Genomic DNA, 27,481 nt, shown 5'->3' with positions numbered 1-27,481 from the left:
TCGAGAAATTGCTATTGTTTCTGGAACCTCCTTCTAGAGGTAACTCAACCGTGCCCGGGAGGAGGCCCACCCGGACTGGCCCACTTCGTGTCAGGCCTGTTCCTCCGATCCTGCCTCCTTACTGGGCAAGTCTTCCTCCAAACGGCCCAAGGGCCCAACGCAGAATTCCGTCTCAGGCACATTTTTAGAAATTATTTATTTCAAACATTTACAATTTTCACTTTGAATGGAAAATAGCTGATAAAAAGCAAAATATTGAAAAACATTATACTGACCCTTTGCCCCCTACACAGATATCAACCATTGGTATTTGCTTTCAGGTAATTAGGGAAAAAATTAAAACTATTATTTTTCTCAAAAAACAAAAGGAAAAGCGCTGAGGTATATTACATTTGACAGATGTGTGATGCCCGTCCAACACGGCTTCTGCCCGTCCCCAGCCCCGCTGCTTGCCGTTCCGCCCGCTCCCCGCAGCCGACCGCCGCCGGAGCACAGGCTCATGAGACTGACGGTGTCCGTCCTCATCGGTGTGGCTTGTCACAGAAACTCCCGGCTCTGCTGCCAGGTCACACCGAGGGCGCAATGCTGGAGGGACGCAGGGGACACACAGGCAAGACGCTGGCACAGACACCCAACCAGCTGGCCTGCGCCCCAACGCCCCCACAGACGCCTGCCATGTGGGAAAGCCGGTGTGACCTCTGAGGGGCCATCACACCTGCTTCTCCAAACGAAGACACGCTTCTCACCAACTCTGTGAGACCAGAGGACAGATTCCTCCCCAAGTGGGTCAACCTTTAGTTCCTCTGAGGCGGCAAGACATCCCTGACCGTTCTGCAGGAAACCCCCAGACCGTGACCCGGCGTAGCCTGCCCCACACGGCTCTGCTCACCTCCCTTCTCCCAGCGTCCTGCCCCCGGGAACAGCAGGAACAGGCGGAGGGTCTGTGAGCCGAGCCTGGCAAACAGGCCTCCAGGGCAAGACCTCGTCAGAGCAGAGAGCTCTCGGGGTCTCCAAAGGCTTTGTCGGTCCACTCAATGCTACCCCTTGACATTTCGAAGAATTTTCATTAATGCTACACGAATTACTGACCACACGGACGGAGACCTTGGACCAGCGTCTTTTCAGCTCGTCCCACCCAGCAAGAGGAGCCGTCTCCCACTTCAGGCTGTGCTCCAGGTCGGGGGGTGGGGGTGGGGGTGCGGTGGGGGAGGGGAGGAGGTAACACGGGGAGCAGAACAGACAGCAGGTGCCCCGCAGGACACGGGGGCAGTGGCCGTGGCTAGGACCGCTCAGGGACCACAAAGCTTCGCGGATGCACCTGCGCTCAGGGCACAGCCCACAGCACAGAGAAAACACGCTTCCTTCATCTTCACTAGCTTATACAGAACTCGAGGGAAAGGCCCTCTGCAATACAAAAAACAGGCAGCTTCATTACAATCACAAGGAGAGCAGGAACAGTCTGAGATCAACTCGGCCGGCGGCCAGGCGCTATCTGCAGGCCCATCTTCCGACCTCTCCCGGCAGCCCGCCCACGCCCTGGTGACACCCAGCCCCCCCCCCCACCCCCAGGAGGTAAAGATCGCTCTCAGGTTCTCCTCCCGCATATTTCCCTCTGACAGCATTTTTGCCGTTCTCAAAGAAACATTCGAGAAAAACAACAGCCTGCCTGACTTCGGTCAACTGGAGGCCCGAACCCAAGGGCCTCGAGTGGTCGCCAGGCCGCAGCACCAGCACGGGGCGAACCCGGAGGAAAGCGGCCGCCTGCGCCCTCTCCCCACCTGTCCCGTGCTGGGGCTGCGGCTCTAACGAGGCGGGCCGCTAGGAAAGCCGTCGGGGCACACTCCGCGGCGGTCACGAGGCGGGCTGTACCCCCGGCTTGGTTCTGGGACAGCCCGTGCTGCCTGAGGGCCCCAGCTGGGTGATCCCGCACAGCCCCGGGTGCCGGAGCCCGGGTTCAAGGTGCGGGTGCGGCCGGGCGGGCGGCTGCGGCCGTCAGTGCTCCCATCCTAGCGGAGCTGAATCACATCACGGAACTCAGTAAGACCACGACCCTGAGGCAGGGGACTTTGGAAGGGCCCCTCCCGGAAGGGCTCCATGGGGGGGGGGGGAGTCTGGACACCCCCTCCTCTGGGCTGCCTGGGGGACAGCGGCTGCTTCTCCTAAGTCAAGGGAGACACACACTAGGTTCCTACAAACACAATGTAGCAACGGGACTTCCTGCTCTAAAAGGAAAATGGTGTATTCGCCTCCTTCGCACCAGACTCCGTTTTGTGCTGAACAAGGTGCTTTTCCCCCAGTTATTCATACGCTGACACCGGCTCTGCCCACCCTCCGGGTAAAACAGTGGTTTAAAAAAAAAAAAGTTGAAATACATTCTTGCCGGGTTCTTTTTGTCTTTTCACATAAACCTTATCTTCCCTTGCTTCTCGGGCTCAGCTGGAAAAGGAGCAGAAGCAGCTGGGGTGCAGCTGTGCCAACTGTCGTTCCCACGCACCCCCTGCTGCAGGTCCTCCTCTTGCGGGAGCAGGGGAGGACAGGGGAGGGGGCTTCCAGAGGCAGGTCCCCTGGGCAGTGCCGCCTCCGGGCAGTACCAACTCGGGGAGCGCACGGAGGCCCGTCTCCAAGCCCCTCCCTCCTCTGCTTCTCTCCTCCGGAGTCCTGGGAGCCGAAGAGGAGGGACCTCAACCCAAGCACCAGCTCCTGGATTCCGGGAGGGCCAAGGCTCGCCCTTCACATTTAGCAAAATGCCAGTGAGGAACTACTATGATTCCGCTTCAGACCACCGGGCCCTGAGATACTGCGCAAGCCCCCTGTGTGGGGAAGCAGGCCTCAGGCCTGGACAGACAGAACGGAGAAGGCAGGCAGCTCCAACACGACAGGCCAGCAGGTACCCGGGAGTCTCGGCTGGACATCTGTCCTGCCTGACGCAGGCTGCACGGGTGGCCGGCAGCTCGTCGCCCCAAGTGTCCAGCGTGACGGTGACCTGCCCTCTCTGGGGGTTCCGCGTGGACTCCAGCCCCTTCAGGCACCGGGGAAAGGCACAAGTGGCAGAGGCAGCAACCCCGCTGGGGGGAAGTGATGCGCCTTCCGCGGGGCCCCAGCACCTGAGACGAGCCGGCCTGGCTTCGTCCCCCGCCGGCCGGGAGCCGCACCGCCGCTACCCGGGGAAGAAGTAGTCTCTGTTGCTGACGTCGTAAGGGCTCTGTGGGCCCCTGGCATCCGGTCGGCTGTGCCTCGAGGCGCTGTCGGACCCAGGGCTGCTGGGGGACACTGGCGGGGAGATGAGGGGCACCAGCCCCGGGGTGGGCTTGGGCCTCTCGGGGACCAGCTGTCCCAGTGAGTGCGCTGGGCGCCCACTCGCCTTGCCGTCCTTCAGCGCGCGCAGCCTCCACGTCTTCCTGAACCTTCGCAGGGACAAAGACAAACCACACAGGTGCTTAGCTACCCCATGATGCGCCGAGTGAGAAAGAGCAGCTCTCGGCTCCGAACAGGGACACCACTCACCCCCTCGCAGAGGCACGCGACTCTGCAACACTCTGGGGGACGGCAGGCATCGCTGGTCCCGTTGACAAATGGGGAAACCGCGGCCTACGTGACCACGGGTGTCCCTTACAGCACTAGGGACTGAACTGGTCCCGTTCCAGAGCCTGGTACACATTGCTGGTCCCAAATGCATTTACTTACAGAAGCAGAGAGAACTCTTCCCATGTGGAGGGAGCACGGGCCCTTCACCCACGGGCCCTGGGGCAGGCGAAGGCGGGCGGGGGCAGGGAGCGCGCAGCGGGCAAGGGCCGCCCCCCTCCCCCAGCAGCCCTGCCCCTCAGGCGGGTCCTCCCAGGCCCTGCCGTGGGCACCGCGCAGGCACAAGTGAGTCATCGGGCAGGAAAGGGGACGCGGAACAGGAAGGAGACAGACATCTCTGCCATCACAGCTTCCCTCGTCAGCTCTGCGCCCGGCCCGCGTCACCAACCCAGCGGCAGCCCCCGGCAGAGCCGAGCATGAGCCGGACACAGCCGCCTCCAGAGCTGCACCAGGGCCCCTCCCCGAGGCCCCCGGCCCCCGTGCCCTGCTCTGCACGGTCCCCCACCGACCCCAGGGCAGGGCCACGCGCCTCCCCCAGTCCCACCTACATCAGCCGCTCCGGGAAGGGCTTGGAGGGAGGAGGGAAACCAAGGTCAAAAGCAAGGTTCGGGGGTTTTCCTTGGGCTTCTTTTTATATCAACAGGCTATTCCTGTCCCAGTGACGATAAACCATGGATAGTTGGCTCCGAATCGGCCCCTGGCGTCCGGCCTGGGATCGGATGGAATAAACAGTGTGCGGAATGTGGCCACGGCTCCCCACTCGGGCATGGGCACCGCCGCAGCAGGGGTCTGCAGCCGCCAGGCCTGGGCTGCGGGGACAGCCCTCCCTCGGGACACGCAAGCTTCTAGAGCTCAGACCCTCTGACCCAGGAGCTCGGCTTCCGAGGGCGCACCGGGAGGAAAGCAAAGCCTGACACACGAGGCCGTTGCACACCGTGTTGTCTGAGAGCGAGACACCCCCCCCACCCCCCAACCCCGCCCAGAGCGGCCAGGACACGCCCGTGTGGGGGGCCAGGCATGCCATGGGGCGTCCTGCATCGAGGTACGGCAGCTTCTACGGTGGAAACGTGTTTCTGTTCCAGCTGATGCTAAAGGTAAAAGACAGGTCTCGGGTGTGGAAGCCGAGTCCCCACAGGGACGCAGAAACCCCAGGAGCACTGTGCGGCACGCTTGCCTCCGCGCGAACTCGTCTCCTCCGGGCGCGCGTGCAGGGCTGTGCACACCTCCGGCACACTCGGGAGCTACACACTCAGGGCCTGAGCTTCCCGGGTGTGTGCTGGACTTGGTCTCACTCACGTTTTTAAAAATCAACAGTGGCTGTCTTCGGACAACGTGAGTTTTTCTTCTTTCCAGCTGTCACTGTGTAGCACCTGAGCACGAACCACAATTTCTTTTCAAGTCTCTGTAGGCGTTACCTAAGCTCCAGGGAAAGCCGTGTCCGACCCCTTTCTCCAAAGTGAGGGACTGGATGGTAAGTGAGAAAGAGGAGCTTTTCTGCTTTTGAAACGCTCCGAGTGAATGAGACGCTTTCTAAGAATCACTGAGCTCCACGCGCCTTCGGGGGAAGCCGGCTGGGGCGTCTGGTGCGGGTGCTGTTCTGGCCGGGCTGGGGGTCCGGGTCCAGAACCCGCTGCCGGGCCCCAAGCTCCTCAGCCGGCACCTTCTGTCAGCCTTACCTGTCTGTGCCTCGTGATGTTTTACTTAAAGGTAAGGGCTGCAAATGCAACAAAATTTTATAAACCACACGATGACCATCGTCTTCGATGACACGGAGAGACTGAGCCCTCATGAGAAGTGACTCAGGGAGCACCCACGGACACAGCCGCTCCCGTGGCCGGCCACCAGAGCGCCCTATGTTTTCAGTAGTGGCTTCAACTACGGGACCAAGACACAGAGTTGGGTCACAAGGATTTAAGCGGCCACGACTCAGAACCCTGCTTCCAAAGGCATCACACCGGTTTTCAGTGGCACATCCGCAAGTGTTCTAACTGTCACTGATAATGCTGAGAAAACATTCAGGAGAAGCTATGCTTTGAGATGCAAAACACACACGTTACACAGAGAAACACGCCTCATGGGCGGGCGGTTGTGCATGCGCGGGCCTGTCGCCTTCCGCCAGTTCTAACGGGGCGTCCCAGCGGCACCGAACCTCTTCCAAATACCCAGTTTCCCCAAGTTTATGCACCTTTCTTGACATGTGGGCTTTGGAGAGGGGAGAGGTTTTCACACTTGAAGTACCCGGCCTGGTCCCCAGTGCGTCTGCCGCACACGAGAGAAAACGGAAACGCACCGGCGAGCAGACAGGTCCCTGATGCGACAACCCAGGGCACGGCCCGTTCACGCTCCCAGACGCTGGCCATGCAGCCCCCAGCCTGTGTCCCGCGCCGCCCACGGCTGAGCGCACCGTGTCTGAGGAGCGAGCCAGTGGGTCCCCGGCCCCGCGCTCCGCCCTCGGGGCTCTGCGACAGCCTCCCCGCCGACAGCGGGCCAGCCTAGTGGGCAGGGACTCTCAGGACTCAGGGCCTAGTCCTGGCTCTGCTGGCAACAAGCTTGCGTCCGGGGCCAAGTCATCTCGCGTCCCCGACTAACGGACCCGGGAGACCCCGTGCAAAGAGCGTCGGGCTGGGGTCGGCTTTCTCGGCCCAGCAGTCAGCTCCCCAACCCTCCCAGCCCCCGTCCCCTCATCCGCCAGGCGGACGCGCTGTCAGGCACTCTGGAGGGTCTGTGGCGGGTCCCCCAGAGGCAGGAAGACGGACGTAGCCTGTTGGCATGGCCGTCTCTGGCCCGCACAAGATGGTGAGCTCTGAGCATCCCCACGGGCCGACCTCCACACGTGTGGGGGCACGCTCCCTGGGACAGCAGAGCGGACACGGCCGAACCCCGTCTGAGACGTCACCTTCCAACCAAGACCACCTTGGCACCAGAGCTGGTTCAGCATCTCGGGGCGGGGGGGTCCCACGAGTGAGGAAATGTCTCTACCCCTTCCTCCCGGACACCCTAAAACCTCCCCTCACAGCCGCCGGCAAGAAACCTCAGAAAGCCCCACACGAGGCCGGAGGGACAGCCCGAGGCTGTGTCCTGACCGAGAGCCACCCTCTGCGCCCGGCCCGACGGCCCCCGGGTCTCCAGCTCCCGCACCATAGCGAGGCCCTGCCCTACAGGAGGAGTAGGGCCGGCGGATGTGTCCACAAGCCTGGGAACAGTGACAAACGACCAGCCACCGGAGAGAGACACGGAGCGGCGTGGGCATGGGCGTGGGCATGGCGCCGGCGAGCGGGGGATGCGCCCGGACGGAGCACTGGGCAGGAGGCCTCCGGGTCTGCTTGTTCTGGGACATGGAACATCTCCAACGGGGTCTGGCCAGGCCCCTCGGACCTGCCCGTTCACAGACTTCCGTGGTGTTTCTCACGTGGCCCGACAACCACGTCGGTATGTGGCTCTTGGAGGACAGGCAAGGTCACGGGACACGGCAGCCCCGAGCCTGAGGGGCGTCTCGGGAGTGTGACGGACGCCGCCCCCTCCGCTTCAGCAAACAGGCTTCCCAGTCCCTCCGCGTCCACTCAAGTTTTCAACCTCCGAATGCCACAGGGACCGTCACAGCCTCGTCCACGCCCGCCCACACGCGGGCAGGGACGCCCGCCATCTCCCAAACGTGTCCGCCCGGGCTTCTCACAGGCACCGCGAACGCCGTGCTCCCGAAGTCGAGTCGCTGCGGTGCTCGGCTGTCCCCTGCCAGCGTCTCCGCGAGAGTGACAACACGGCCGGCCGCCCGACTGCCGCGGCCGGAGACCCGAGGGTCGCCCTGGACGCGCCGCCTTCCTTCTCCTCATCTAACGGGTCATCCGATCTCGTCAGTTCCTCCTCTGATACACCCCGAATCAGCCAGTGAGGCGGCGGCCCCCAGGCCTCCCCCAGCCCCCGCCCCACTCACCTCAGCACGACGCCGACGCACAGGAGCGTCCCGAAGGCCAGGCTTCCTCCAGCCAGCAGGAAGGTGGGCAGCGGCCCTGAAGGCGAGTCTTGCACTAAGAGAAACAGGAGCAAGAAGGGGGAGGGATGCCTCTCGGCGGGACGGTCCGGAGCCCCGGAGGATCCGCAGCCCCGCAGGAGGGGACGGCGCCAGCCAGCGCTCCCACCGGAGCCGGCCCGGGAAGATGGGCCCCTGGTGGAATGGGACCCCAGGATTCCACCCCCCCCGGAGCTGGGAGGAGGAGGAGGGGCACCTCGAGCTCAGAGCCTCCGAGCTCCTGTGGCCACAGACACCCTCCCGGTCAGCATGGCCTTTCTAGTGGGGCTCGGCCTGTCCCCGCTCAGCCTGTCCCCACGAAGCACACGGGGCGCAGGACTCCGAAGGCTCTGGGTGCCCCACTGAGTACAACATCAGGAGGTCAGGTTAGACGACGTTTTTTCCACTGGGTGTCATGTCTCTTCTGTCCCTCTACTCGGTCCTCAAGCAGTGTGGTACCCAGTGTGGGGCTTGAACTCACAACCCCGAGACCAAGACCTGAGCTGCGACCAAGGATCGGGTGCTCAACCGACAGAGACCCCCAGTGGCACCCCCAGACCTTACATTCTAATCAAGGGAATGACAAATCTGTACTATGACCTCAGTAGTGACAGGGCAATGATGAAAATCAGAGGAAGAACAGGGGTGACTGGGACAGGCCCCCTGAGAAGGGGCATCTGAGCAGAGACCTGGGTGTTGTGAAGCAGCTGGCCACGGCAGGCAGTATGTGCAAAGGCCCTGAGGTAGGCATGTGCTGCAGAGCAAGGAGGGCAGAGTGAGTGATGGGAGAGTAGAGGAGGCGAGGTTAAGGGTGGGGTCCTGAGCCCGCACCAGAGCTCGGACGTGTGATTTCAGAGTCCTGGTCCTGGTCCCCGCCTTGAGCAACCCCATGAACGTGCTGCCAGTCACCAGGATGAGGCAGACGGAGAACACATCCGGGCCGGCAAGGAGAGGCAGCTTCGAGAGTCCACTTCAGATCTAAGCTTGTAATCTGTAGGACCACACCCCTCCCTGGCAGGTTGCCCAGGCTGCTGGATAGTTGAGTCTCGGTTATCGGACGTAGGATCTGAGTTTGGGAGTCATCAGCCCACAGATGGCCTTTCCTGTTACAGATCGGGCTGGAGAAGCCCATCCCCCAAGGGCCCCATCCCCACCAGAGCCCTGGAGGCCCAGCCTGGCCTCCCCACCGCCCCCACCATCACTCAAGGCCGGGAACCTTCTGTGATTCCCCCAACTGGATAGGCCCTCTGCTATCTCTCAGCTGCCCTTCGCTTTATCTCCATCTCTGTTTTGGCCTGTCTCCCAGGCTGCCCTCTGTTCCGCTTACACTGTCCTCTTTGTCTGAGCCTGACCCCACAGAGCAGAGCCCCAGAGAAGGGGGAGGGTGCAGACCTCCGCCAGGCAGCCTACATGGGAGCAGAGGTCAAGGATGGCCTCAAAGCCCAGAGCTGGCAGAGCTGCCCCAGGGCTGAGGCCCCAGAGCCTGGACCCCGGGGTCTCACATGAATGGCAGACCCGGGGCTCTTCTTGGTGCAAATGTTGGTAAGCTTTCCTGGTCTTGCAGGCAACAAAGCAGATCTCTGGGGTCAAGGGCACCCAAAATAAAGGCTTCCCCCAACATGTGTTCCATTCCCGACTCCGAGAACATGGTCTTTGCCACAGGCATTTGTATTCTGGGCCAACTGAGGCACATTTCACTGGTCTGTTACTGGTTCCCTCACCATCGTTCAGCGAACGATGTCAGACTTGCACAGACATGGCAATACTGCCCCCTTCCTTCTGCAGACTGGCCTTCCGGCAACATTTCCAAGTCAGGACTTTATGCAGAGAAGCATTTTGTGCCCCTCAGACAGAAGAAAAAACACCCAGTCCTTACCTGGGAGGCTGGTCGTATTCGCAGAATTTTCGGAGAGATTACTTCCACTGTCCTCGCTGGTGGTCAGCACCTGAAAGACAGATTCCCCGTCAGCGGGTTTCTGCAGATCCCACCATGCCTGGCACCCCTCCAAGACCACCTTTCCTCTGTCTCAGGACCTCTCTGTTCTGTCCCACTCAGCATCTGCACTAGTACTTGCGTTAGTTGTATCTACATGTTGCCTGCTCAAGGTGGGACTTCTTCCCATCTGCCTCCCCACCAAGAGCAGGAGGCGCAGCCCCTTCCCCAAAAGAGATACTCGACAGACAGGCGAACGCAGCACGGTCCCAGGGAGCACGTGCCACCATCCCCCGGGAAAACCACAGACTAGGATCCTGGACGCATGCTCACTAGCTCTGCATCCTTGGACAGGTTTCGGAACCACTGTGGGTGTCCCGTTCTCTTTTCCAGGCGCACAGCCCTCCTGGCCCTGAACCCCATTAACAGCTGGAACAAGACTCCAGGTGCAAGCCCAGAGCAGAGCACAGCCGGCAGGCCCTCTACCGGAGTCCGTGCCCACACCCCGGCTTGGCTGGGAGCATCGGGCCGCACTGCACACGCTTCCCCGGGAGCTTCTGCCAGGGCCCGGACAGCCCCGTGGTGGGTACGGGTACAGCGCCAGGCCCTGCGCCCCCTCCCGGGGCCACCTTGCTACAGGAGGTGCTGAACCTCACAGCTCAGCTGGCCCTTCGGGGACTGAGGACCCCAGGAGGTCGCGCAGCTGGAAACAGGATTACCCGAGGATTTGCTAAGCAGCTTCAGAGGCAATCCTCTTTCCAGAAAATTATGACGCCAGGAGCCCACAGAGGAAGGGCTCAGAGGGACTGAATCTGAGTCGCCAGCGAGGCCATGAGCAGAGTCCACCAGTTCGGAAGTGCGACAGCAGCCACGAGGCCCAGGGACTCTGTGAGCCGGGCCAGCATCCCGCCCGTGTCACGAGGGCCACGGCAGATCTGGGACGCCCCCACCCCGTTTTACAGAGGCTCCAGGACAACAGTAACAGCCATGCCACATTTCCAGTTAAGCGCCAGAGCTGGGATTTGAACCGGCTTCTGTCCGGTGCCAGCCCACAACTGCTCCCCAGGTTCTGCTGCCCTGACTCCCCACGAGGACTCGCGCTCACCTGTGTAGAGGAGGACACCTCGCTCTCGGCGGGAGGGCCCCTGGGCTCTGTGGAGGGAAGGCGTGTTACGAATGATCCCTGGACCCTGAAGCCCCATCAGACGGGCCCCAGGAGCAGAGAAGTTCATTGCCACGTTCCTTAAGCGCCTGACGTTAGAAATGACGAAGTCATCAACCCCAAGGAATTCACTGTATAAATGAGGATATATCCAGATGCGCCAACGGCCTCTAAAAATAAATCAGAAAAGGGGCACCTGGGGGCTCACTTGGTTGCGTGTCCCACTCTGTTCCGGCTCAGGTCACGATCTCAGGGTCATGAGATCGAGCCCCACATCGGGCTCTGCGCTCAGTGTGGAACCTGCTCAAGATCCCCTCTTCCCCCCTCCCCTCCTCCTGCTCACATTCTCTCTCTCGCTTTCTCTCAAATAAATAAATAAAATCTTTAAAATAAATAAATAAATCAAGTAGAAAAACGTTGAGGATATAATGTATAAAAAATGCAAGACTGGAGCGTCTGGGCAGCTCAGTGCTGCCTTCGGCTCAGGTCATGATCCCAGGGTCCTGGGATCGAAACCCGCATCAGGCTCTCTGCTCAGCAGGGATCTCTTGTGATCTCTTGTGATCTCTCTCTGTGTGTCAAATAAATAAAATCTTTGACGAAAAAAAGAAAGGCAAGACATGGAAAGGTTCATGTGGTCTGATCCAAAGTCCCTAAAGAAACGTATTTATATAATTATTATTGTGCATTATATTATACTCTATAACACATATTCACACACAGGAGGGAAAAAACACAAGGACACATCACCAGACAGAAGCACTATTAACATCTGAACGTTCTCCCACTCATCTTTTTGCAAGAAGAAACATCTGAACAAATTCTCATGTGCCTGGGTGGGTTTGGGAGGCTTGGCCCAAGAAGAGACGTGGATCAGGCACACACATGAAGCCCCCCTCCTGGGAGCAGGATTTCTGCAGAAACTCCCCCCCCACCCCCCCACCCCGCAAGCATCAAGAGGTCAAGCATGGAAGCAGGAGCAGGAATGTGAGGCCCGGCTCCGCGGCAAATGTGGGCCCAAGGGACTCGGAGCTGAGCTGTGACAGGCAATGGGTGGAATGTTCTGGATTTTAAAATATTTTCTTTTCAGTCCCTCATGTTTCCATCTAGAAGTTAAAACCACCACAGACATGGTTCACACAAAGATGTGGAGCCTCCCTGAGGCGGGAGTGCAGTAAGGGACAGAGAAATGCTCCTGCTTCTGCTCAGCGGAGAATTTCCGGCAGGACAGGCCTGTCCCCAGGAGGGGAGGAAACCAGAGCATGTTCACCCCTGCACTGTACAGAGGAAACAGAGTCCCAGAGAGGGAAAGCAACGTGTCCAAGGTCACACAGCAAGCCAGCCCCAAACCAGCCTGGGGTGACTAGGAAGGATCCAGTCTGATTCCCGGTGCTCCTCCCACGCCGAGAATAGGCAGACCCACAGCAGGGGTGACTGGAGGAGGAGCAGAGGGTATGGGCACCAGTGACAGCGAAGACTGGGAGTTGGGGCAGCCCTACTCAGGGAATACAGCTGACCCCAGACGGCCACTGGATCCTGAGTGCCTCCCGCACTCAGCCACATGCAGCAGCATCTGTGGCCTCAGGGGCCCCAACCTTGCCCTACAGCCTCCAAATCTGAGGGATGGGACCCAGACTTCAGGGGCTCCTAACAACTCTCCGAACCCAGAGAGATGCTTCCGTCAGAAAGGGGGAGGGGGACCCACCTAGTCTCTCCCTGCAGCTCTGACGCCCAGCATGGCAGGTGACCAGAGTAGGGCGCTTAACTTCTGATGGCTTAGATTTCCGGGTACAACGTGGAAATTTTATCTCAACCCAGAACAAGTACAATTTTTCTAATGCATAACAGAATTAAGTCCTACTGACAAGACTTGTTGAAGACTCCCTAGATGGCCACAGAGCCCCTGATGCAGACCACCTTGTCCCCAGACATGGAAGGTAAAGCATGGCTGCACTGTTAGGAATAATCGTCATTTCATTTTACAGATGAGGAAACAGGGCCCGAGGGACATCAGATGATTGCCGCTGGGAAGGCGTCCCTGAATCATCACCACCCCTCTGTGGGCAGCTCCACCGGCCGGCCACATCCCGGCGCATCTGTGTGTGCTCGGTTCCACGTCACGCTCCGCGGTGCTTGTGAGGTGGGCCCTGCCATCTCCACTGTACAAAGACCCCGAGGCTCAACGTTTAGGCAAATGTATTTCGTATTTCCTAACGCCTCCCTTCAGCAACCACGCTGGGCAAAGAAGGGAAAGGAACAGACAGCCATGGCCCCCAAGTGCCTCGAAGTGACGGATGGCAACAAAAGCACACCAACTGTAACCATCTCCAGCATTTACTGAGCGCCTGATGTGTGCCAATCTCAGCACCTCCCACGGATCAATCTCTTTAGTCTCCACAACAACATTCGGGGACAGTATCATGATATTCCCCATTTTACAGATGGGGAAACTGAGGCATGGGCCGCTAAAGAACTTGTCCAAAGTTTTCTAAGAAATAAGTGACAAGAAGAATGCCTGGGTGGCTCAGTGGCTTAAGGCCTCTGCCTTCGGCTCGGGTCATGGTTCCAGGGTCCTGGGATCCAGCCCCGCATCGGGCTCTCTGCTCAGCAGGGAGTCTGCTTCCTCCTCTCTCTCTACCTGCCTCTCTGCCTGCTTGTCATCTCTCTCCCTCTCTCAAATAAATAAATAAAATAAAATTTAAAAACCCTGAGATCATGACCTGAGCCGGAGGCAGCGGTTTAACCCACTGAGCCACCCAGGTGCCCCTAAGAATGATTTTTTTTTTTTTTTTTAAGATTACTTACTTACTGGAAAAGGAGAGGGAGTGCATGAGCAGGGGGAGGGGCAGAGGGGGAGAGAGAGTCTCCAGCAGACTCTCCGAGGATCACGGAGCTCACAGATCTCGTGACACCAAGGTCACGACCTGAGCTGAAGTCAAGAGTCAGACACCTATCAAACTGCGCCAACCCAGGCGCCCCTGGGCCTTTTTTCTCCTTTATTTTTAGAACCATCTCTAGATTGAGCATTCCTCAAATTCAGAGACTGTATCGTACTCATCTCTGTGAACACAGACCTTAACACATCTTGCCAAAAACCTATGTAGTTAGTAAAATTTCAATTATGGAAAAGCATTTAGGAACGACTACTAGGAACCTTAATGATGGTTGCTGCCGTGTGTTCTCCTTGTGTGAGTACCTCCAAGATTACAGGAGACACTTTCACATTCGTAACAAAATGAGTGACAAGACTGACAGACCCCACAGGACGGTTTGGGTTTTTTTGTCCCCACACGAGTTTTTAAAACAAGAAGCTCATTTCCATTAACTTGAGGACTGGTTGGAGTTCCTGCGATCCGGTTTTAGCATAGAGAAATCCAGCATGAAAGGCCGGAGAGGCCCCCCGGGACAGGTAAGTGATGTGGGTTAAGACACTGAACCTCTCCTAGAAGCTGTTTCTTCACTGCCGGCCCAGCCGCTTCCTCCAACACAGCCGCGCTGAAGGGCGCACAGTCCCGGTCAACACCGAGCGCGCCGACCCTCAGCGCTGGGCACGGAGGGGCTGGGCCGCCGGGAACGCACAGATCCCCACTGCGCCTCTGGGGGCGGCCGAGAACGGGGACCTTAACGTCCTCACCAAACGGAAAGACGCCTGCAGTGCCCCGGCGAGGGCCGCAAGCAGAGCCGATGAGGCACCGATCGGCAACATAGTATCCAAGTCCTGAAAGTCACCGAACGTGGTGTTCCAGGTCGATCACACTCAACACAGATAAGAAATGGGGGGGCGGAGGGGGCAGAGAATAGAAAAACATTTTTTCCTGTTCGTCAACTGTATTATGACCAGTGAAGGGCAGGGCTTGGGGGCAGGAGCCCAGAGCGGGAAGCGGGAGGAAGAAATAAGGAGGTGGAGGGCGGTGGCAGGGAGGGGATCTGAGGTGAGGCGGGGAGAGGGGCTGACTGAGCAGGGAGGCGGCAGGGAGGGCGGGCTTCCGGCAGGGCTTCACACCTGCGAACCACCAGCAGCAAGTCAATCGCTGCAGGCCCCGACTCCGCCGCCGCCCACACCACACGCAGCAGCGGGGTCTGCGGGCCCAGGGGAACCTCCCACGGCCGGGGACACGCACGCGCCCCAAGCAGCTGCCTTTCTGTGAAACGGCCAAGAGCCGTGTCCACTTAACTGTGTTCGTCCTTCCTCAGCAGAATCAAGTGGCCTTGGCCACGGTCCCCAAACATGCCGGAGCCCCAGGGCCGGGACCCCGCGAGCAGGAGAGAGCAGAGCGCCAGCAACTGCGGCCGGGCCGGGTACGCGTGCGCGTGCGCGTGGCCAGGCCAGTGTGCGTGCGCGTGCGCGTGGCCAGGCCAGTGTGCGTGTGCAGCCTGGCCAGCGGGAGCGCGGCAGCGAGGCCCCGGCTGGCGAGGCCGGTCAGGAGCGCAGCAGGCACGGTCTCTCGGGAACCGCGTGCCGGGGCTCTTGAAGGCGCAGACTCTCCCTCTCAGGACAAGAGGGCGGCCAAGGGTCTGAGCTCAGGGCCCCCCAAGGACCCTCGGTGTCACTTGCCTGCTGAGCGGGGGTAAGCAGCGAGACCAAGCCCGCTTACCCACCGCGGGCTTCCCAGGCCCCGCCCAAAACTCTCCCTGCAGGGGGGCTCTGGGGCCACAGGTTCGCTAGAGGGAGGAGAGGTCCGGGGAAGCCCTCCCACCAGCCAGAGGGGCTGGCGGCCATCCAGCTGCGACCCCTCCTTCTGGCCGGACGTCCAGGGGCACCGTCTCCCTGCGTCACTGCTGCAGGTGCCGGCCGGGGTGATGGCCTTCCTGGACGGAGTGGCCCCCCTTGCCCCTCTCTGCCGTCTACCCCACCCGCAAGCAGGCCTTCCACCGTGGATGTGCATCTGCCGCACCCTGCGGCTCTCACACCTGGGCTCCAGCCTGGCCCAAACCCCACTTCCCACCTGGGTGCCGACAGCCTATAATCCTGTCTCCATGGAGACAGTCCACCCTCCGCCACCCAAAGACCTCCTCGGGAAGCGTCTCCTCCTCTCCCGGCCGCAGCCTGCCGACACGCGGGTCAGGGGCGCGCAGCGCGCAGCGTCCACAACCACCGGGAAGTCTCCCCCCACTGCCCACCCCACGCCCCCTCCACAGTCTGAGTGGTTTGGGGTCGGTGTCCAGGACGGTGATCCTGGGACACCCACAGCCTCCCTCCTGTCACCCCAGGGACCAACCAGCACGGTGCGGCAACTGCCAGCACCCCCCGCAGCGGACACGTCACTATCCCTGGAGGGTGTCTTCTCTCTGCGCTCACAGAAACTTTCCCTTGGCAGTGGCCCCTGACGTAGGGAACAAAAACTCACTGCAGTCCATTATCTCTAGGCTCCAGCGTTTCAGGAAAGGGGACAGCGTGTGCCCAGCCACAAGCAGACCCTGAAGATGACCAGACAGGCAGAGAGAGACGGGCCGTCCTCCTCAGCTCCTGCCTGTCCCGGGGTAACGAGGACCAGAGCCACACGCACCCACCCATGCCGGGGCCCCTCACACCAGGAGCGGCACACATGGGAGATGGCCGTCACCTACGCAGACATGTCTGCTGTCACGAGAGGCATGCCAGAACAGGCTGCTGACAAGTAAATCACGCAAAGAATTTCTTCAATGAAACCCGCCAGAGCTTGTTTTGAAAACAGACCTGGAAGGGAACCGGACAGGTCTCAGCATTCCCGCCTCGCGTGGGCACGGCTAAGCTCTGAGAGGCCCTCCAGCCTGACTCCCGGGTCCAGCCTGTCTCCCATAACCTCCCAGACCCCCAGAGGTCACCACTCCCACACCAATGCTGAGAGGCAGGAGCAGCCTGCATGTCCGGGTCCCAGGCAGCTGGGAAGCCCACTGATGCCCCCAAAAGCCAAGAACTGCTCCATCAGGAAAAGTCGCTAAACCCCACTCTCCAGATGGCTCCCCGCTCTCTCACACCAGTCCCCCGACCCCCCCCACTGCCCTCAGCAAGGGGGGCAGCCAGTTTCTCTCTTGGGGGGCTCTAAGGATCCCCCAAAACCACATGTGCATAGGAAAGGGGTCCCGAAGGCTTCAGCCGCTGATGGGAGATGTCCCCAGGTATCCTGTCCAAGCCTCTGCAGGCACTGCAGCAAGGCACAGCAGCACAGCCACCCCAAGCTGGAAAGCCAAAGAAACCGGACCCAGTGCTGGCCAGGTGGCCCAGCTCTACCGCCGCCCACTGTGGGGACAACGTCTGTAATCTGAAGAGGGACAGCCACCAAGGACACCAGGTGCGGAGGAAGGGGGCAGACCAGTGCGCAGGCTCTCCACGCAGCAGCCAGGGATGAGACACCTGAGCAGACACGGGTCCTCCGGGAGCCGCCGAGAACTTCGGAAGAGCAGAGCAGTGGACTTGTGTGGGGACTCGTCTACCCCAGAGGACAGGGTGGGGCTCACGTGAGAAAGAACTGCTTCCTGAGAAGACAGGTCTCCAAGGAAGACACACAAATGGGCCAGAAGCACACGGACACATGGTGAACATCACAGCTCCTGATGGAAACGCAGACCAGCCCCACACCCACTTCACGCCCCGGGGGTGCTCTTACCAACAACCAAACCCAAAGAACAGAAAATCCCGAGTGTGGAGGAGGCTGTGATTGGAACCCTGTGCATTGCCGGTAAGAATGTAAAATGGTGCAGCCACGGAGGAAAACAGTGTGGTAGTTCCTCAACAAATTAAAAACAGAACTACTGTGTGAGGCAGCAGTTTCACTTCTGGGTATTTACTCGAAAGATCCGCAAGCAGGGACCCAGACAGATGCTGTCCAGCGGCGCTCACCACAGCGTCCGCCACGGCGGCCAGAGGCGAGGCAGCTCAAGGGGCCGTCCACAGGTGAGTGCCCGTGCCACACGTGGGCCACTGTGCCCTGAACAGGCCTCAGCCTCAGAGGAAGGAAGCTCGGACACTTGCTGCGACAGGATGACCCCGAGGACATCGCGCTATGTGAACAGACGGGCCACCGAGACAGCTCCGCCCGTTCAAGCCTGCGAGCCCAACCGGCTCCCTAATGAAATGACCCGGTTAGATACTTCAACATGATTCATTACAATCTTATCAATAATTATTACTCTATTTTCTACGTTTCAACTAAAAGTATCAAAATATAATTTTCCAGAAAACCACGAACCAAAATTAACTTCAGCATCCATTAGCCCTTGACTGGCACTTCCGTGAGGAGCGAACCTCAGGGGCAGGGAGCAGGCGGCAGTCCCCTTCGCGTGCAGCGGAGACGGAGTTTGGGTTTGGCAGCGAGGAGAGCTCCGGGAGCCGCCGGGGGACGGCGCAACCGCGCTTCCCGCCGCCGAACAGGTACTCAGCAACGGCTACGGCGGTCCAAGTTGAGTTACGTGTGTTTTCCCACATTCCAACATTTTTAAAGACAAAGAGCGAGCTCTCTAACACACAGAATTCCTTAAGCTGTTTGTGACCGTCTGAGCAGGGGGTCCACAGGCCTCAGCCCCAGTCCGAGACCTTCCCTCCGCACAACGCCGTCAGGCATTTGCCCCTGCGCAGGCTTCCAAGGCCACGGGAAGGTTCGGCATTCGGACGATGAGCCTGTTCCGGCTCAACAAGTACACAAATCACAGAATGTCACGGACAGGTCAACACGGGCTAGCCTGAGGACGGCCCGATGCATGTGCACGGTCTCCCTGAGCGAGCCAGACCAGTTAGGCCCTCCCGGCTCCGTCTGGGCCTTCGCGGGAAAGGAGCTTTTGAGAAGAGGGTCCGACAGAAACCTGCCTCCTGCTCTCCCCGGCAGCGGCAGGAAAAGGACCAGCTGGGATCTGAGCCTGCAACCTCACGTGCGTCCAGTTCAGAAGCTCCTTAACCAAGGCCTCCTCTGGCTCCCCCAGGACAGGAAAGAAGGGCGTCACGCGGCGAAGCAGGAAGAGGAAGAGCCGCCGTGCGCCAGCCTCCGCTCGGGCGGAGCACCGGCCTCTCTGTGCCCGTCTTCTCCCCGGGGCGGGTGCGAGAGCCAGCAGGGCGGGGACGGGCCCGGCCGTCACTTCTATTCCTGGCTTTCTGTTTTACCCACACGTGATCAATGCACGGGTATCGTATTTTCTGTTTTAATTACCTGGTACTTAAGAACAACTCTTTTGGCTCAATCCTGTTGCCGGGCTGAAGAGACGTGACGCTGAAGCCCGCCACCGATCTAGGACGCGGACACCGGGAGCCACGGAATGGGCTCCTGGAGTGGGGGTGAGCCCTCCATCTCTGGAAGCATTCAACCAGACACCAGGTGACCCTCCCCCCCGGCACTATAATCCGAGAAACTCCTGCACTGGGTCTGGGTCTGCTCAATCCTAAGCTTTCACAGGAAGGAATCCAAAGATGTCTTAAATTGTTTTCTCAGGAAAAACACGTAACAGTCGTGTTGGCTGCTGCTCTGTAGGCACCAGGAGAAGAATGGGAAACAGAGGCCAAGCAGCTCCCTCTGGGAGGCAGGACTGGACACAGGAAGGGTTAGGACAAGAGGCACTGGTATTAGAAACCCTTCCCAGCTTCTTGGCCACGAGAATGTACTAACTTGATAAGAATTTCAGCAGTTAAGGGTGACTTTGCTCAGTTGGTTAAGTGTCTCCCTTCGGCTCAGGTCATGATCTCTGGGTCCTGGGATCAAGCCCCACAGTGGCTTCCTGCTCAGCGGGGAGCCTGCTCCCCCATCCCAGCCCCACGCTGCCTGCCTCTCTGCCTACTTGTGATCTCTCTGTCAAATACACAAAACCTTAAAAAAAAAAGCCAGCAGTTAAAAAAAACACATTAATCAGTTACTAGACAACACATTTTCGAGAAACACCTGGTAACGTGAGAGCCTCACGGTGTTCTCCACACACGCACTTAGAAAAGGAAAGCAGGGGGCACCTGGGTGGCTCAGCGGGTTAAGCCACTGCCTTCGGCTCAGGTCATGATCCCAGGGTCCTGGGATCGAGCTCCACATCGGGCTCTCTGCTCAGCGGGAAGCCTGCTTCCCCCTCTCTCTGCCTGCTTCTCTGCCTACTTGTGATCTTTCTCTGTCAAATAAATAAATTCTTTAAAAAAAAAAAAAAGGAAAGGAAAGCAGCACACCGAAATGTTCTCCCTGGGTTTCTCGAGGTGGTAAAGATAGGGATAATCATCATTTTTCATAGATTTGTGGAATGTTTCACGCTTTCTATCAAGCACAGTACTTTCAGTAACTCCCCAAAGGCAGTTTATCACCTTTAACACCTTTTTAAAAATGAGACATTAGTAACTGTGGACACTAAGTACAGCTACACATTCTCAGTGGCTCCCCCATGAAGCTGGGGCGCTACATGCCCCGGCCCCCCCATCCCCCGCCCACGCCTCCGCAGCCAGGAACGGGACCCGCGCGAGCAGAGCCGAAGGCTCCAGCTGCCGGCAGCACCACAAGCGGTGTGTGCGCCCCACGCGGGAGCTGGTGCCGGCCTCCCTCCCAAACCCAGGTGGCTGCAGGCTCGCTGTGACAGCACCAGCTGGAGGACAGTAACACAGCGGACACTTCCCCGCCACGCCCAACACGGTACCTGTCCAAGGGGTGCCGCTGGCCTCGGGGCTCCAAGGGCTCCAGGAGCCGTGCCCAAATTCCTCCCGAGCCCGGAGCTGCACCACGTGCCGCAGGCCCTTCCAGGCGTCACTGATGGTGCACTGGTGCCGGGGCTCCTGGACCTGCGGGCAGGGGGCCCAGCGGCAGCGGGTGAGGCCAGGGGGCACCAGCCAGACAGCCCTTGCCCCCCCTCCAGTGGCATCCTCTGTCAGATGCAGGGAGGGACCGGCTGCAGAGAAGCCCAGAGCCCCCACACGGACCCTGCCAGCCATGTCCTTGCCTGCCTACGGCCCAGCTGCCCATCCTGGGCACGCACATCCTCGCAGGCCGGTGAAGGCGGGGCACAGCATCCTCACTGCTGTGTGCTGAGCGCGATGACCCAGCCTCCCGAGGACCTGGGCCTCACCCACGCCACACAGCAGGGAGTCCCACGACCACAGAGAACGCCTGTCGCATCCCAGGAACCCCGAGGGCCACTCTTCTCCGTACGTAGAAGGATTTACCATCCACGTGGTGAAGGTCTTCGAGCGCTCAGCTCGGTACCGGAGCTCGAACTGCAGCCTGTAGAACGAGGAGTTCCAGGAGGGGGGGTCTCTCCACGTGACACGGAGCCAGCGGGGATTTCCGTCCACAGGCGTGACGGTGACGTTGGCCGGCGGGTCGGGCTGCACTGCGGGCGAGGAGGGCAGGCTCCATGCAGCGGCAAGCGTGGCCCCCGTCCCCCCCGGAACGGGCCGGAGACGCCCCAGTGCCCAGACCAGCCCCCCCTCCGTGTCACCTGGAAGCCCCCAGGGCAGCAGCCCAGCACACTGCCCCCTGCGCCCCCCAACCGTCTGTGAGGGGCGTCAGAGGGGCGGGGGCGTCTGGCCGGGGCGCACAAGAGCTTACTCACGGATTCCGTAGCCCTTAAACGGGTAGAGGCTGCTGGACTTGGTCCCAGCACTGCTGCTGACGCACAGGGACACCACGTACAAGGAGTTGTCCCCCTCCGGGACCTCCAGCTGGCAGGAGAACTTGCGGGGCCCCTGCGAGTAGGGACACGGCTCCTGGGAGTGTCCCAGCGGGCGGCTCTGACTGTGGACACAGGACAGGACGGGCTGGCTGCCGGCGTCCGCCTGTGTTCGGGGCCGCGAGGTTGAGATGCCCCACGCTCCGCAGCACTTAGCAGGTCTCGTGATTTCTGTCGATTATCCAACCTCACCAAGCCTCTGTTTTCTCATTCGGAAATGGGAATATTGGTAACACCGACCCCACGGGGGCATGTTAGGGTTTGCTGACCACAGAGGGAGACAACCAGGTTAGCACCTGCGCAGGCAGGTCCCAGTGCGGAGCTAGAGCATACCCCGCCCCTAAGGCACTGGACGAGGGAGCCTCCGGCCTCTGTCCCCAGGGAGGGGCAGCAAGAGTCCAGGGAGGCCCCCTCCCCAGCCCTGAGTCTCTAACAGAAACCACTTGGCCTCGGGGACGAGGACAGCCCATGGAACAGCCAGGCACCTGCTCCCCGGCTTCCCAAGGAGGCCAATGAGCCCGGAAGAGAACTCTGGGCAGCTACAGACCTTCAGGGTGAGTCAGACACGGTCCCACCGGGCCTGGAAGCCTGACGCGGCCACTTAGGACGTGTGTGGGCGCAGGAGGGGCGGGCGGCCCCTCACCCGGCCCTCGCCGGGGCTACAGGTCCCTGCTGATTCAGGGGCCGACCCCTGCCCAGAACAAGCTTCCCCCTGCTTGTGTGCTCCCAGGCAGAGTCAGAGCCTCCACCCCACCTAACGCTGAGGGGTGGGTCACCAGGGTACTGAGGGTGGGCGCCTCTCCAGCCGTCCTGGTGAGGACGCAGCCCGGGGCCCGCGCTGGGAAGAACGGGTGAGCCAGCACCGTGGGGCGAGCGCACCCGGAGAAGGAGCAGCGCGCACCTTCCCCCCACGGACTGGCAGCCCTGCTCGCTCCAGTCCAGGAGCTGCCGTGGGGACCCAAGAGCCTGCCCAGTGTTTCCGTGGCAGGTAGGGGCAGGGAGGGACACCCTGTCTGGGGACAAACACCTTCTAGGTCCCAAACGACGACACCGGTGATCCGAGTCTGCGTCCCGGAGGTCCTGGTTACCCTACGGGCAGCCGTGCAGCACGCAGGCGGACTGTGGCCCGGTCGTGCAGAGAATGCGCAGTAAGGTCGGCCCCTGACGACACTCGGCACACGGACACCAGCAGAAACCAAGCCCTGGAGTCACCGCCCGGATCTCTGACCCTGACGACCTCCATTAACCAGCACCAGGACACGGGGCCAGCATCTCCCCCGACAGCCTTCCCAGCTCCTCCCGGGCCCCACGGAGCCCCCGCTCCACACCCCACACTTCTCAGGAGCTGCCAGCTCGGGCCCTCTCGGGGCCTCTGCACCTTCTTCAGAGCCAACCCCAAACCTGGCATTTTGAACAAACTCAGACAGACTGGGGCTCTGATCCTAGCTGAGCCACCGACAAGCAAGATGACCTGAAAGTGAGTTCATGGATGGCTCGACCTCAGCCTCTCCATCTGCTGAGCACGGGAAGGGACACTGCTCCCCCCCCCCACGGCTACGGGTCACGTGGTCACGAACCAGCACCGCCCAGCCGACACGTTCTCTTTCTGTCCCCCCAGCCCCTCCCTCATCCCCAAGTGGTGAAGTCTGGGAACCCCTGGCCAGCCGCCCAGTGCGAGCCGGCACCCCTCCGGGGGCCTCCGAAGGACGGGGCAGACAGACACACAGCCTGGTCCAGATACTCACAACTTCCTCACCAGTAACGTGGCCCTGGTGGTCGGGGAGGGTGGGTGCCGGGGCGTCCACTCACAGGCTACCCTGCTGAGTGGACTCTTCCGAAAGCAAGTGAGCTGGGGCTCCTCGGGGGGCACTGAAGGGAGAGCACAGCCGGAGTGAGGGGGACACGGCCCTGCAGCCCCCCAGCCAGCCCCAAGACCACACCGAGCTCCCCAACACACACACGCTCGTACAATCTTTGCCACAACAGTAAGGTAGTAAAATTAACCACACTAACCACCAGGGACACTGGGCACAGGGGTGACGCTGTGGAGGAAGAGGAGCCCCAAACCCAGGCATCAGGCTGTGAACCCCTGGCCTCCGGCCAGATGCCCTCCCCCACCATCCATCTCGGGGCTGGCAGGCGGCCGTGGATCCTTCCTGATTTTGTCAGGCCAAGGAAATCACAGGCGTTTCAAGGGACAGCTGGGACCCGTCCCCTGGCACTCTGAGCTCTCAACTCACCGTCCACCAGCAAATGCACGGTTCCGGCCAGGCGGCCATCCTGGTAACAGGAATAGTTTCCAGAGTCGCTGAGCTGCACGGACCTCAGCAGCAGCCTTCTTCCCACGGCAGCCCGGCTGCCCTGCGGGGATTCGGCCACGGGCTGCCAGTGAACGGTGGCATCGTCTCCCGGCTCCCCGCCCGGGCAGGTCAGGGTCACGCTGGCCCCAGGCAGGCTGGTCACCGCACCGCTCGCCACCTCTGTGGAGAGAGAGGACGCTCGGTAAGCCCACAGCAGCCAAGAAGGGCTTTGCTCCTGCTCCGGGGAGTCACGGGGGCTTCAGAACCCCACGCCTCTCTAGCCCAGCCACTGGTCCCAGCCACGGCCCCCAGGGACCTCAGGAAGCCACCTGACTCCTCTGATCGGAAAACCCTTGGGGCGCCATAGGTGAAGCGTCTTTGGCTCAGGTCATGGTCCCGGGGTCCTGGGATGGAGACCCATGTCCCTGGCTCAGCAGAGAATCTGCTTCTCCCTCTGCCTCTCCCCCACCCCACGCTTGCACTCTGTCTTCCAAATGAGTCAAGAATTTAAAAATAAGTGGGGCGCCTGGGTGGCTCAGTGGGTTAAGCCGCTGCCTTCGGCTCAGGTCATGATCTCAGGGTCCTGGGATCGAGCCCCGAATCGGGCTCTCTGCTCTGCGGGGAGCCTGCTTCCATCTCTCTCTCTCTGTCTGCCTCTCCATCTACTTGTGATCTCTATCAAATAAATAAATAAAATCTTTAAAAAAAAAAAAAGAATTTAAAAATAAGTAATAAATAAAATATTTTTTAAATGTATAAGTGAAGAAAAAAAATAAATGAATTTTTAAGAAAAAAGAAAACCCTCGGGGGCCTGCCGTTGTCCACAGCATGAGTTCCGAGCACGCGGCCTGGCGCCCAGGGCCTTCCACCACCTGGCCCGACGCTCGCAGGCCTCACCTCTCCCTGCGCCCGAGGGTACAGAGCCCCGCCGCTGCTCCCCATGACCTTCTCCGTCTCCATACCGCCCACCCCAGGCCTTCCCTCACCCCCGGCTGGATCAGGTCCCCACCGGCGCCCCCTTCCTCGCCCGGCCCCCACCCGCTGCCACAGGGTCACCACGTCTGCCCCCGTCTTCCTCCAAGACCCTAACGCCACAGGAATCGACAGCCTGGGCTCTGCTCTGCTCCGTGCCCGGGCCCAGCCCGCTGCCTGGCACACGACAGGGGACACCCGGCGGGCGAGCGACCGAGCGAACGCACACACCCGGCTGCTCGGCCAGCGCAGGGCCGCACGGGGACTCCCAGGCCGGCAGGGGACCCTTCCACACGCGGTCGGGCGCGCGGGCGTCAGGAGGCTGCACAGCGGCGCGGCGGCCCCTCTGGCCGGGGACCCACTCCTGCCTACGAAACCTGCAGGACAACGCTGTTTTTACCCTTGGGAGCAAATCGGAAGGTAAAAAAGAGCAAATGTGCTCCCTCCCCCTGAAAAGTATCACGTATGTGCGACGCAAGAGAAAGAAAACTGGAAATTAAAGAACAGGTGAACTTCCTTCAGTATAGGTTAAAAGAGTCACAGAATTAGAGATAAAATTAGTCAACCAATTAACTCAATGCATCCACCCAGCTAGGGGAATCAAAGCCAGGAAATACAGCCATTTTTCTTATTAAGCACACTTGGGGGTGCCTGGGTGGCTCAGCTGGTTGGGCGACTGCCTTCGGCTCAGGTCATGATCCCGGAGTCCCGGGATCGAGGCCCACATCGGGCTCCCGGCTCCACGGGAGTCTGCGTCTCCCTCGGACCTTCTACCCTCTTGTTTTCTCTCTCTCTCTCTCTCAAATTAATAAATAAAATCTTTAATAAAAACAAAATAAAAGCATACTTGGCCCTTCCAACCATCTGTTAGCGAGCAGCAGCAATAAATCCTGCCAAAGATTTAGGAAAAGCCCGGCAGAACTGCCCTCACCTTCCCCAGCTCCCGGCCTGAAGAGCCAGCATCCATGGGCTGACCCGCAAGGCCTTCCTCCGGGGAGGAGGAGTCACGTCCCACGTGGCGGCTGTCCTTTCTGTTCCGCCACACCCCAGGCAGCAGACAGAGGGACAAAGGGTCAGCGAGACCCCCAGCTGGAGAGCACCCCAGAGCGATAGCTGGACACGGCACGGCCTTCAAGAGCCCTCCCCACTTCACCCCTTGGAGCCGGACCCGCCCCTCCCCAGCACCCTCTACCCGGAGGCTGGCCACTCGGGGATGGGGACAGGGGCAGGGTAGCCACCGGTCCTCACCGGGTTTCTTCGCCAGAGCTTTGGACTCTGGAAAAACAGTCGAATCTCACCGTGCAGGGAGGGCCATTCAGGCTGGTTCGTTAGACCCCGCGGCCTTGATTTCTCCTCCCTCTCTGACCTACATCCCACAAATATTCCAGAAGGACCCCAGGGAGGAGGACACTGTCTGGCAGCAGAAAGACCCTATCCTCGAGACAGGAGATGCATTCCCCACTGCAGAACGGGGACTCGGGAACCAGGCTTCCCCAACAGCGGCACAACCCAGCCCCTGGAAGCCCGGGTCCCCTGAGGGTGCCTCCCTGCCCAGACGGCTCTAGAAGCCCGAGCCACAGCACACCCTGCACGTGGCACCCTCAGTAACGGTCAGATGCTGTTTCTGAGGCCCGCACCCACAGGAGCACACGTCCCGCCATGAGAGCCCCAGCGTGCAAACAGCCACCGCCCGGAAGGCGCCCTGCCTTGGCAGTGTCCCAGTTTGGGTGCAAACTGTCTTTACTGTTAAAAATAGGTTCACTGCACACAGACCCCTCATTTTTTCTGGGCCTTGATTGATTTGGAAGCTTTCTATAGAAGGTCCGCACGCAGTCTGCTGGAGCGAGCTTTCGTCATTCATTACGGGCCTGGGACTCATCCAGGAGCAGCCGCAGCTCACGCTCCTCGTGCCTGCGATACCCCCCGCTGCGACCCTCTTCGTGCCTGCGATACCCCCCCACTGTGGTTCTCCTGCCCAGGGAGGGTTGGGGCTTCCAGCGTCTGCTGCATCAGCTCCCTCCCATGTGCTCCTGGTCATTTGCACAGGACTCTCCGCAGCAGGGCCGCTGGTCCCCGCATGTGTGTCACATGTGTCCTGTTCCTTCATGACTGAACACGCAGCCGAGCGTATGGACGCTGGTGGGCACCTCATGGGCGCGTCCGGTCCAGAGTCCACAATGACTTCCGTCTGTGCCCAATGAAGCTATGTTTAGAAAACCCACCCAACGCTTCTTTTTTTGGAGATTTTTTTTTTTTTAAGATCTTATTCATTTGACAGACAGAGATCACAGGTAGGCAGAGAGGCAGGTGGGGGCGGGGAAGCAGGCTCCCCGCTGAGCAGACAGCCTGATGCGGACCCTGAGATCATAACCTGAGCTGAAGGCAGAGGCTTTAACTCACTGAGCCACCCAGGCGCCCCTGGAGATTTTTTTGTAGTAACCTCTATATCCAAGGTGGGACTTGAACTCACAGCCCTGAGATCAAGCCACGTGCCCTACCGATGGAGCCACCAGGCCCGCTGTCTTTTGTTCGTTATTTTTAAGATTTTATCTTTACCATCCAATGCATCTGATCACCATGTCCACATTTTGGCTTCTCCGTTTTCCACCTGATAAGGCAGCTCTCGGATGAGAGTTAACACAGGAACCAAGACGCGGAAACCGCCGGAGGACCACGCAGGTCGGGGCTGACCTTCCCAATCCCCCCTTCAGCTGATGAGCAGAAATCCGACCTCACCAGGCACCAGAGCGCGACAGACAGGACAGACAGACGCGGGTGGCTGCGGGAAGGTCCGCGCAGGGCTCCTCCTTCCACTGACACTTTCACAGGGCACGGCTCCCATCCCCAGCCGTGACTATGAGACATTCATCAGAGAACTCAGTAGGTGCTTAATACATGTCTAATGCAGGGTGCTGGAGAGGGACCCA

The 27,481-nt window shown here is 60.1% G+C and overlaps 1 protein-coding gene across 5 annotated transcripts in view; it reads right to left on the bottom strand.

The window, feature by feature from the left end:
* IL6R (interleukin 6 receptor) overlaps positions 1-27,481 on the bottom strand; it is a 43,608-nt gene that overhangs the window by 4,370 nt on the left and 11,757 nt on the right. For 2 of the 5 annotated variants that reach the window (XM_044266448.1, XM_044266446.1), the window contains exons 2-10: positions 23,523-23,762; positions 23,028-23,151; positions 21,166-21,347; positions 20,777-20,943; positions 20,254-20,395; positions 10,627-10,673; positions 9,465-9,534; positions 7,514-7,607; positions 181-3,404 (exon numbers count right to left, since the gene is read on the bottom strand). In XM_044266448.1, the coding sequence (XP_044122383.1) occupies positions 3,158-3,404; positions 7,514-7,607; positions 9,465-9,534; positions 10,627-10,673; positions 20,254-20,395; positions 20,777-20,943; positions 21,166-21,347; positions 23,028-23,151; positions 23,523-23,762 (1,313 nt within the window). In that variant the 3' untranslated portion in view covers positions 181-3,157. Of the gene's footprint in view, positions 1-180; positions 3,405-7,513; positions 7,608-9,464; positions 9,535-10,626; positions 10,674-20,253; positions 20,396-20,776; positions 20,944-21,165; positions 21,348-23,027; positions 23,152-23,522; positions 23,763-27,481 lie in introns of those variants that run through there. The other 3 variants (XM_044266447.1, XM_044266449.1, XM_044266450.1) reach the window with 3 other exon arrangements.

The sequence above is a fragment of the Neovison vison genome, chromosome 10 (assembly GCF_020171115.1).
Source record: "Neovison vison isolate M4711 chromosome 10, ASM_NN_V1, whole genome shotgun sequence".
NCBI classification, from domain to species: Eukaryota; Metazoa; Chordata; class Mammalia; order Carnivora; family Mustelidae; genus Neogale; species Neogale vison.
This window is presented reverse-complemented; position numbering and strand designations above follow the sequence as displayed.